At 38.5% G+C, this 11913-nt stretch overlaps 1 protein-coding gene and 1 pseudogene across 1 annotated transcript; one reads left to right on the top strand and one right to left on the bottom strand.

Moving 5' to 3' along the window:
- The first annotated feature begins 22 nt into the window (after positions 1-22).
- LOC107552755 (antigen peptide transporter 2-like) lies at positions 23-6533 on the top strand (annotated as a pseudogene).
- A 1-nt stretch (position 6534) lies between these two features.
- faap100 (FA core complex associated protein 100) lies at positions 6535-11501 on the bottom strand. The gene is made up of 9 exons (XM_016234726.1): positions 11158-11501; positions 10958-11076; positions 10069-10724; positions 9120-9341; positions 8870-9026; positions 7743-8607; positions 7544-7660; positions 7374-7460; positions 6535-7253 (listed from the first exon to the last, which is right to left on the bottom strand). Exons 1-9 carry the CDS (start codon positions 11308-11310, stop codon positions 7122-7124), a joined length of 2508 nt encoding a protein of 835 aa, XP_016090212.1. The 5' UTR covers positions 11311-11501; the 3' UTR covers positions 6535-7121.
- Positions 11502-11913: the final 412 nt, after the last annotated feature.

Genomic DNA, 11913 nt, shown 5'->3' with positions numbered 1-11913 from the left:
ACAAGTGAAAGTGAAACCAAAAGTGATCTTGCGGCAAAATGCAACGAGAGCAACTAACCTAATGGTAAGAAGACTTTATCTGTTTATGTTACTTAGCGCTTATTTCTTATATTTAGATGCACTAGAGAAGATTGATGCTGCTGAAAACATTGTAAACCAGCCTAAGCTGGTTTGTCTTAGCAATGGGTTTTTAGTTTTTAGCATCTGCTAAAACCCCTCAAAAACCAGCCAACAGACAGTGTTGGGAAGTAACTAGTTACATGTAACGGAATTACGTAATTTAATTACAAAATAAAAGTAACTGTAATCAGTTACAGTTACTGAGAAAAAAATGTGTAATTAAATTACAGTTACTTATGAAAATTTGAAGGATTACAAAGGGGGGTTACATCTGTTTTTTTTCAGACACACTCCCACATACAGATTTAATTGATTTCTTTCATAAATTGCAGTGGGTGCTCTAAAATATGAAACACCAATGTTTCAGGAGTTTATAACATGCTTATTTGATAACTCTTTTATGGATTTATGTAAATGATTTATTTTTTAAGATTAACTTTTTTTTTTTCAAAGGCATTGTTAGATTCCAGTGTTTCCTGTCATAGCTATGCAGAGATTTGATTTCAAAAACAGTATCATAGCTATTAAAACTATTTCTTGTTATGATTTTAAATCTGTATTTAACCTCAGAATGATCTTAAAGTAAGTCTGATTTTGTGGTGGCTGGGCTTCAAATGGGACATCGGATGCCCATATTCCACAAGTAGGTATCCTCCTGACTTCCAAGGGACGTTACATGTCAGTTTTAAATCTGGATGTCCTGTACAGAGCACATTCAGGGCTTTTCAGAGATACCAAATGACTGGATGTTTCACCATGACCACTCCCTCTCTTTGGTCTTTAAAAATGGCTGACATTCATTTAGTGATCAAATGTAACACCCTAATGGAAATATGATAATATTTTGTAATTATCATTTAAATCAGACTAATTGACAAATTGTTTCAAATCAAAGTATGACCTTCTGTTATGAAACAGGACATAAATTTCCATGTCCACTGTCCAATGTCCACTGTAGAGGACACCAGGACTTAAAGCATGTTTATTACACATTTTGGGAGACAACAAATGAATAGAGAAAAAATTATATCAATATTCCTATTAAATATTAGATATTATTATGAAAATCCTCCCATTATTGCACTTATTTGTTCATTCCATGTTGCCCCAAAAACACATTAATATGCTAATTAGATACAGTTTATAGATACATTTTATATAATGGAAAAACTCTTTTATGGCCATTTACTTATTTGTTCATTCCATGTTGCCCCAAAAACACATTAATATGCTAATTAGATACAGTTTATAGATACATTTTATATAATGGAAAAACTCTTTTATGGCCATTTTACACACATTTTGCATAAAGAAAAATGTTTTTTAAAAATATCTTTCATAACATAGTTGAGAATCATCTTTATATAAAGTTTGGTATAAAAAAAAAAAAAATTGATTTCTTATTAAAACAAAAATCCCACTCTTTTTGCCTTTTCATGTCTATTCATGTCTTCTATTCTTATTTTTTTTAAAGTGGACTTTTTAAAGTCCCGATGTCCTCTACAGGGGACATGGCATAACATATGAATAAAATATAATTTTTCAAAAATTTTCTTATGCTCTAAACAATGTAATGATATGACAAAATACTAAATTCACAAAACTGTTTTTTTCCTGGTAGTCAGGAGGGTATGATTCTTTAGGGTCTTCTTGAAATGGTCTCAGTGTCCGTGTAAAACAACACCCTTTTAACCTGGTCAAAAACAGCTTTGTTCACAGCGACTCGTTTCGTTGCATATCTCTTTACATGATAATGAGCTCTGCTCACCCCGCCCCTCTCTTCCGTGGAAGAGCAAATAATCATAAAAAAAATAAAGTGTGAGACTTACTATTTCTGGAGGTGCAGCTGGGTCACGAACAATGGGTACTGATCCATCCTTGAGTTTGAACTTTTTAACAAAATTTGCGTTGAATTGTCCCTCATTCAGAAAGCACACTAGAGTAAAATGATTTGCGCAGACATAAATTAATTTAGGTGTATTCATTAGCGCATTTCCATCAAAATCAAAAGCTAATCCACTGCGTCCTCAGTGGCTCTGATGTCTGGAGAAAATTAGGACTCTTATATTCCTCTACATCTAACAACAAAACACCTGCATTGCTTACAAGACATTGTTGTCGCTACAGCTGCTCGAGTGTGGAGAAAATGACGGACATTGTACAACTGGCTGAGGGTGGAAATATGCTAATATGGGACAGTACGTCAGCGGTCGTGAGAGGGGCCTGAGCAATATGACATCATATTGGCTTGATAACTTTAGATTAAAAAAAGAAGTGAATGTATTTTTTATCATTGTAGAGTGGTTGTGTCTACGCACTACCAAGACACATTTATATGCAAATGAAGATATTTTGCATGCAATGTCTTCTTTAAAATTGTAATATTATAATCTTAATTCAAGTGATGAAGGATTTTGAAAGTCTGACAGTAATCAGTGTTCAGTACTACTGTAAGGTTAACCCTGCCTGGTTTACAAGCTTGAAAATGATTAACAATTTGAAACATTAGAAATTTAGAAAAGTAATCAAATCAAATCAGCTACATTATACTTTAATAAAGTAATTGAAAAGTTACACTACTTTAAGTAGGGTAACTTGTAATCTGTAACCTATTACATTTTCAAAGTAACCTTCCCAACACTGCCAACAGACTAGTGTGACCAGGCTTTGAAACCATTCCAGACTGGTTTATCTGATTCATCTTTCTCAGTTTTAAGATGTCCTCAAAGGCTCACCCCATCTATAGAACTGCAGCAGTGCATTTCTGCCTGTTGTGCTGTGATCTTTTCATCTGGGCTTGTGTGTGGGCTACACTGCTGTGGTTGGATGGAGAGGGCAGTCTGGATCTACGGTGCCTGTGGGCTCTCAGGACCATCAGCTGCGTTGTGCTTTATTCATTGAGCACAATTTTTACGGACACCAGTATTCAGCCTCTCCTGAAGCGATGGATAGCCCTACTGAGCTTTCTACCTCCAGTGTTTGACAGTATGCAGACAATGAGACACGGGACCGTGAGAGGCTTCAGTCCTGTTCCTGATCCTGGCATGGTGATCCTGAGCTCTGCTACATCTACTCTCATATATATTGTGTGGGAGATGGCCTTCCCACATGGTACATCATCTAAGGGCGCCAGAAACCAGAAGATGAAGAGGCAGTGCTCCTAATGAGGGTCATTCGCTACTCCAGGCCTGACTATCTTCGTCTAGGGGCAGCCTTCCTTTTCCTCAGCCTGGCAGCGCTGTGTGAGTGTTTCTCCTGGAAACTATAATATTATCTGAATTGCTTCTTGATTTTAAATCCAAATAAAGTTTTCATGATGCAATGTGAGCCTGTTTATTTTATTTTTTTTTATAGTTGAGACATTCATCCCATACTGCATTGGCAAAGTTATTGACATATTGAGTGGAAAGTACCAGCACACCAATTTCTCATGGGCTATTGAACACATGGCACTGTGCTCACTTGGAAGGTCAGTGTAACATCACTGCCATGCAAATATCTTAAAAACGAATGTCTTCTTGTACGAAGTGGTTTTGTTTTTGGAATTAATTGTTCATTTGTTGTGTCTTTAAGTTCTATGTTCAGTGGTATGCGCGGCGGGATGTTCATGTGTAGCCTCAGCAGACTCAACAAAAGAATACGGCACATGCTGTTCCAGAACCTCATCAAGCAGGAGATAAGCTTCTTTGACGAAAACAAACCAGGTACCTGTCATTCTTCTGGAGAAAACGACTGCCTTCTCTCTGGTGACGTATGCTGGACTTTTCAGTTCATTTTTTCAGCTGAAACCCCACCCCTGCAAGCTTGCATTCATCTGCCCCCACTTTTGAGTGCAATGCTCAAAACCCAGTCAACAGTTTAAAAAAATGCAGTGTCAAGTAAAGCCCAGAGGCATTCAACTTAAAAAAAAAAAAAAAGGGGAAAAAAAAAGGCTTACCTCAGTATAATTGAATAGGCTCTTCTGAGGACTTGATTCATCGAGTAGAATCGACTCCAACCTTTGGAATGGTCTCTTTATCCTTATCTGCCTCAGAATTCAATCAATTTTTTGTGTTTTCAAATAGCAAGTGCCACAAGTCACTAAGTTTTGTACCATTCCAAAAAAGTAAAACATTTAACAAATTCAAAGCATAAAATGACTGAAGATCCCCAGAAGGTTAAAAACACGTCTTGCGAGACTGCATATTTGGGTGTGATTTTGAAAGTAGACAAAGCTACCAAATAGTGCATATGTGATGATATATTATTTAAAATAATTTTGTCTCTTACAGGTAGTCTTATGTCACATTTGATCTCTGACACTGATAAAATGGGACGTTCTGTGGCCATGAATGTGAATGAGTTACTGCAGAGTTTGGTGAAGACATGTGGCATTATGTTCTTTATGCAGCGCCTATCCTGGCAGTTAACCCTTCTCACCTGCATTGAAATGCCACTTCTTGCTTTCATTCAGAATTCATACATCTCCCAGGTTAGTAAACCTTCTCATGCTGATTTCACACAGCTTGGTCACTTCAGCAAACCAAAAAAAAAAAACAGTTAGGGGTAGACCATAATGAATTCAAAATGCCTCACCTTTCTGATCAGAAAACAGCCAAAGAGCTTCAGGACTGTAATGCAGAGACTGCAGAGTTGGCATCTTCTGTCATTGCGTCAATGAAGACTGTGCACAGTTTTAAGGCAGAGTGTCAGGAGCAACAGCGATATGAACAGACTCAACAGAAAGCTCCAGGTTCTGAGGCGTAAAGGCATCTACAGTGCCATCCATCTCTTAATACACAGGGTAAATCATATACAGTCCTGAGTTCCATGCACCGGTCTCCAAAATATTGTTTCATTGATTCTACTTTCACTGCATTTTAGTTCATTACAGTAGGCTTGAAGGTAGCAATGCTGTTCCAAGGCCGAAAATCTAATCTCCTCTGGACAGCTTAGCAGCAGTAGCCTCCTTGCATTTGTGTTCTATCAGAAGGACATGATGACCAACATGAAAGTATGCCTGGCAAGTAGAATATTACAGTAATATGAATCTTCATTTAGAGAGACTAAATTCTGTCCATCACTATATTCTCAGCATCTTGTATACATGCTGAATACCGTGGGATCTGCAGTCAAGGTGTTACAGCTGCTTGAAAGGAAGCCACAGGTGAGAGGCAGGTGATTTGGCCCCAGAGAAGCTTGAGGGAAGACTAACCTTTGAAAAAGTCACTTTTTCCTACCACTCCCGCCCTAACGAAAAAGCCCTTATTTAAAGTAAGTTTTTGTTTATACTGCAAAAGCTGATCAGAGAACTCATGGGATTTGCATGTACTCATTGTTGAATTGTTGCAGTCTGTTACACTGGAATTGAGTCCAGGGAAGCTGACAGCATTGGTAGGACCTTCTGGTGGTGGGAAGATCTCTTGCGTCTGCTTGCTGCAGAGGTTCTATGAACCAAAGGAGGGTGAGGTGTTACTGGATGGAAAACCTCTGTACCACTACCAACACCAATACTTGCATGAAAAGGCAAGGAACGATACACCAGCATTTATAACCATGTAACATGAGGAGAGATCTGCAAACAATCAATTCTGTTGGATGGTTCGGTGAAATTACTAGTAGTTGTAGTTGTAAATGAATACATCACTCTCTTTCATTTGGCTTAGGTGGCAATGGTATCCCAGGATCCTGTGCTTTTCTCTGGCTCTGTGAGATATAATATTGAATACGGTTTGAAGGACTCCACACTTGAAAGAGTCAAAGAAGCTGCTCGGAAAGCCAACGCTCACAACTTCATATGGAAATTGGAACAAGGATATGACACGGGTAGATAAAACTAGACAGATTGTCTAATAACCAATATGGATATATTGTGCCATTCCATAAATAACATAAAAACTCTTTAAAACGAGTAGGTTAAATCTGGATGCTTTCTCTATAGATGTTGGCGAGTGTGGTGTCCAGCTGTCCTCAGGGCATAAGCAGTGCATTGCCATAGCCAGAGCTCTGATAAGGAACCCACAGATTCTCATCTTGGATGAGGCCACCAGCCACATGGACTGCAGCACCCAACAAGCTGTACGGACTCCTCTGGAATTAATACTAAAATCCTAATATCTTAATAAGCAGCTGTACATTATTTTTAATCTGCCGTAACACAATAAATTCTGAGGTTCTCTTATTAACGGTATCTATCCATGATCTTATTTTCCAGGTTCAAGATGTGCTCAATAACATAACGGATCAGACAGTACTGGTGATAGCTCATTGTTTGGAGACTGTAGAGAAAGCAGACCACATTATCTTCATGGAGGGAAGTGAAGTCGTTGGGTAGGAACACACCAGCAGCTCATGGTTAAAGAAGGAAGATACTATCGGCTCAGAGAAAAGTTTTTCAATATGGAGACTCAACCAGCGGACTAAAGTATCAGATATTTTGATGTATTTTACATTTTACAGAGACTTTAGTACACACTTACAGACTGCCTTTCATGTAGATTTAACAACACAATCTAGAAATGCAGGTTTGCTCTGTACTTTTCTCCATACCTCTGTATGTGGTCACCGTGATTTTACCAAGTGCAACATGTTCCTGGATCAACATCTTTTGTTGATCCTGGATCAACATTATTGTCCAAAAATATAGACCTAACCCTACCCATAATTTATCCCTAAAATCAGAGGGAAATGATAGTTGAATAACAAGGATGTAGAAGCTTCTAACTCTGGTTGTAAAGGTAAAATTGACATTTCCTGTAAACTTATCCCTGACTTCTGATTGGTTGATTGGAATGTTGTTCCAGGATCAACATGGATGTTGATCCAGGAACACTTGGTGAAATCACGTTCACCCTCTGTATGTATAGACAGTGTTTTATTGAATCTGGAATAAGTGATGATGAATGGGACACACAAAAAGGAAAGAATGGGATTTGTATCATAAAAGTAAAACAAGCATGGCACAACAACCTCTAGTGTATTAAGAAATATATGTAATAAAGGCTTTTGATGGTGTACTTCAATCAGAGAATGACCAACGGGTTTGCCCTCAGCTGCAGAAAAATGCGGAACAGGATCTCAGAGTTCTTTTTCATCTTCATTGTGCCACCAAGAGCTGCTTGATTCTGAGCATCCAGAAGGTCTTTAAAAAGAGACTGACAATAGAAAAAAATATTGTTTCATGTGATTTAAGCAAAACTGTGATACATGTGAATTAATACTAATCACAGTGTAAAAGTGTAATAAAGAAATAAATGGAAGGGAATCAGATCTACCTCAACATGCCGTACGGCTTCAAACAAGCTCTGTGCCTTTAGCTGTTTTGTATGACCACATTTCAAAGCCGAGTCTCTGAGCAAGACCTGTTGAAAATGCCATGATCTGTAAGTTAGATTCAATTGTAAGTCCATGTTCAAAAAATGGAAATACTTTATTATAAAAGTACCTGAAGGCGCCTTAGAATGGCATGATGCAGTCCACACACCGCTGCCACAGATGTACTTTCCACCCGAATCTCCAAGACTTCGAGAGGTCCATCAGAACAGAAATCTCCCAGTGTTACCTTGAGGAAAGACATGGGTAACTAATTCTAAATTACAGACTTTATGATCATAAATAAATAATCAGTAGTATAAAGTCAGCACCTCTTTGACCAGAAGCTTGACAGAGCATCCATCCGGGCTGTAGGCACAAATCACTGGACTTTGTACCGATGGTTGTCCTATGGCCTCAGGTGATACTAGCCAGTCTAGCACAGACACGCATGTTTCTTGACTCCTGGTTGCTGAGAGGGGCAGTTTGGTCTTTAGAAGCTCTGATGATACCCTGACCATCACTGTGATGGGTCCTGGCTTGGTAGTAGTATCAGAATCCTTGGTTAACACTCCTCTGGAATGCAGGAAGGCTTGGATGCCATCCGTGACAGTACTGTGTCTGATGTTTCCATGAGAAAATGATCCCTCTAGCCTTAAAGCATCAAGCCAGTCCACTGTTAAAGTACTCAAAGGTGCACTAATGGAGCCCGTCTCTGTCAGGAGCTGAGAAACACCAGGAGAACATGCTTCAGGACTAAACAGAGCAGATAGGGAGAAGGCGAGAGAACAGTAGACTTTCACTGGCAGAGACAGTCCATCAGTGCTTTCAAGAGGAATGGTTACATCCAGTTTCTGACCAGAATCCAGTTTCTTGAATGGGAATGAGTATGTCCTAGATGAGCCCTCCATATTTGGACCCTTGGATAATGGGTGGACCTGAATGCACAAAGTCCAGCCATGTTCCAATGTACATCCACTTGAATTTTCAAGCACACATGTTAGAGTCAACAAGTCTCTTTGGAGCAATGAGCTCCATCTAGCTACACCACGACAGCTGATTGGAAGTTTGGTGCCCACATCACATGCTTTTTCATTCCCGTGGTTGTCCAACAGTAGGCTGCAAACATTTATGACTTGATTAAGACGTTTGAGAGAATCATTTTTCTCCTGAAGTTTGTGTTTCAAGGATTCTGCCCTGCACAAGATTAAAAAAAAAGAGTCAATGATGTGACAATATTTTAAACAGTTTAATAGTTAAACAGTTTTTTAATAAAAAATAACTCTTTTTATGATGAACATGTTTTTTTATTTCTGTGAAAAAAAATAATTTTGATTTCTTTTCAAAAGCATCTGATTATAATTATCATATTATAAAGTTTAAATAAATAAAAAACTGACATTTAGTCATTGCCGCTGGAAAACCAGTAGTCTTTTCAATGATGAAGCATGAAACAGACCTCTCCCAGATGTTTGCGATGGAAGCCAGGAGGTCCTTCACTCTCTGGCCTGCCAGAGATGAGGGCAACCTGGGAACATTTCCGTTTTCAGATCCTCGAGGAAGGTTCACACAAAGCAGTCTTCCACTCAAAGATACTGCCAAAAGCTGCACAGATCCTTAACATTTCAAAACAAACATTTTGTGTTAGTGACTTAAAACTGGAAAATCCTGGTAAACAACAGAGATTTATCAAAATTCATGTACTGTACCTGTGGAGTTAGTATATGGCCCAGCAAGTGCTATAACCCTGCATACACCAAGACTGTCTGAGGTCAGAGCTAGCAGTTGGGACTCAGTTCCTGTTGCTTCTGATGAAGATGATGTTGTGGTGAGCTGAAGAGCATGCAGATCATTGAGAGAGCTGTAGTACAGCCACTTATCGTCAACACAAGCACACAGCACTGGTCCTCGTACACTATGTTCATTGAAGCCTGTAAAATGTGAATTTAACATAGATTACCAACACTTATCTACAATTTATTAAAAAATATATATTCATAATGCAATTCACAAGTACAGTAATTATATTTTTAGGGGTATACAGTCAAAACCGTCAGGGTGATACAACTGTCCTGATATCAACTTGAAGGGATAAAAATGAACGTAAATCTTGAAAAGAAACTTCAAGTAGTTTGGCATGATGTATTACTATAATTTCTTATAAAGATATTTTAATAAAAACTGCTTCACTACTTCACTAAAATTTGTGTCTGCCAAATCAAGGCAATGCAAGATCAGGTTGTAAAATGTAATTTGGTTTAACCCACTCCACAAAACAGTATTTATATTTGTGAAGTCATGATATGGATTAAAAAGTAAGTTTTTTGAAAATAATTTTTAATATGTGTACACTCATGTGTTCAAGGTATAAGGAAATACTTTATTACTTCTTATTTGGTCACACCACATGACATCTTTTCTGTCATTAAACTGAAACTTTTCCTGAAAATGGTATAAAGGTTTTATAAACCATATGAAACCAGTACGAAAACAAAAAAAGTACATTTCTAATAAATTGTCTCATGTTTACTAGATTTTGAAATGATTTTTCCTTATCTTTATTGTGGACACTCTTATATATAATTGACTCTCAAATCAAATAAAGACTAGGGCAATTGCAAATGTATGTGTAATAAAAGCACTTTAATTCAGTCTTACTATAATCTGCCTTTTTTCCTTCCAAGCTTGTTTGTTTGCTTTTGACCATTAGAAGTTTGCCTCTTTGACCAACTGCAACAAGACACTGAGGTCCATGTTCTCCAGAGATGCAGGTTCCAATAAATACGACTGGCTGCTCTAAGCTCTGAAGGACTCTGACTGGAGATCTCTGTTCTCCTCTAGGACCAGCCAGGATGGGAACGCGCAAAGGAAAGCAGCAAATACGTCCATCAGGTAAACCACACAGAATGACTGGAGAATTGACTAAGGAGGCGTCCACTCCAAATAAGAGCCTGAAAAGATGGGGCTCGAGATAAGGAAGAAGGTCAGACTTGTGAGTGCTGACTGATGTGGAGCCTTCAGGGTAGATGCAAGTCAGTACTGGAGGTGAACTCACACTTTTATCTTTCTCTGTTATGCTTAAACAGCATGTGTTTAGAGTTACAACCTGGAAACATGCAAGTTTATGAAGGGGTCTGGATCCAGGCTCTTCGTAGAGATCAAAACTCCAGACAGACTTGTGAATGCTAAGAGTCACAAGGATCTTCTCGACTACGGTGAACGCTTGCAGACTGGCATTTTTCAGGACAATGGAATCATCTGGTACAGTATACAGCACACGGTCACTACTCTTGTTCACCAAGACAGAGGAAGAACTAGGAGGGAAAAGACAAAAAAAAATTGATTGGGCAAAAATCTGTGTAGTGCAGTATAAATTAGCAGTATTTTTGGCCTGTTATCCTGTAAATGTTAAGGACTTGTTAAACTGGTTGGAATGTTAAAACGTTCATTTGCTGTAAGTAAATTACACACGCGTACATACATATTTAGCCTAATAGTAACTGGTCATATGTTTTGAAAAACATAGTAATCTGTATAACTTAACTACCTGATCTGTGGTGGTATAAGGGTGCAGTAAAGCCCACCGTTCAGGCAAAGTGCATAAAGTCGATGTTTATCGTCACTTAATGCCAAATGTATCACTGAAGCATCAAACTGCATCACGGTCTGAAAAACAACATGTGTTAAGTGAGCATGGAGGAAAGTCGTTTAGTTGAGCACAAAAAATGAGAACAGATGTCCACTTGCCGTGACTCTCCTCTCCTGGACATTGAATATTAGCACATCTAGAGATCCGCTGGTCAAGAAAAGACTCGTGCCGTCCTGAACGATGCGCACTGAGTGTGACTGACAGTCACCGAACTCAGATAAATACTCCACACTGCACCGCAGCGCGTCCATTAGCAGACTCCGTGTGTTTTACATTCTCCTCAGAGTGAAATTCGATTCAAAATACGTTTTCGGTTCGGATAATAATAGTTATCCGATTTAACCACATAACAGAAATATTAGTGACTGTCCCTAACTTGTTTCATGAACCCGCCTTCTTCTTCTTCTTTGGATTTTTTTTGGCGTATTCCGCACCATAGGCACATACCGCCACCAACTGTTTCTATTCATACATTGATGACAGTCCCGCCTCTATTCATAATTTTATTTTATTTTTTTAATTGTTAATTTTATTTCGGGTTCACCCAAGCTGTATTTCTGGCTGCTGCGTGTTCAGCTCCCATGCCAATAAACCCCCAGCTTGTGTTTTCCCCTATTCCTTTGCTTTATTTATTTATTTAGCGCACTGAGTGTGACTGACAGTCACCGAACTCAGATAAATACTCCACACTGCACCGCAGCGCGTCCATTAGCAGACTCCGTCTGTTTTACATTCTCCTCAGAGTGAAATTCGATTCAAAATACGTTTTCGGTTCGGATAATAATAGTTATCCGATTTAACCACATAACAGAAATATTAGTGACTGTCCCTAACTTGTTTCATGAACCCGCCTT

The sequence above is a fragment of the Sinocyclocheilus grahami genome, unplaced genomic scaffold (genome assembly GCF_001515645.1).
Source record: "Sinocyclocheilus grahami isolate Dianchi unplaced genomic scaffold, SAMN03320097.WGS_v1.1 scaffold457.1, whole genome shotgun sequence".
NCBI lineage: Eukaryota > Metazoa > Chordata > Actinopteri > Cypriniformes > Cyprinidae > Sinocyclocheilus > Sinocyclocheilus grahami.
The sequence above is the reverse complement of the archived record's forward strand: the minus strand, read 5'-3'. Positions and strand labels throughout refer to the sequence as shown.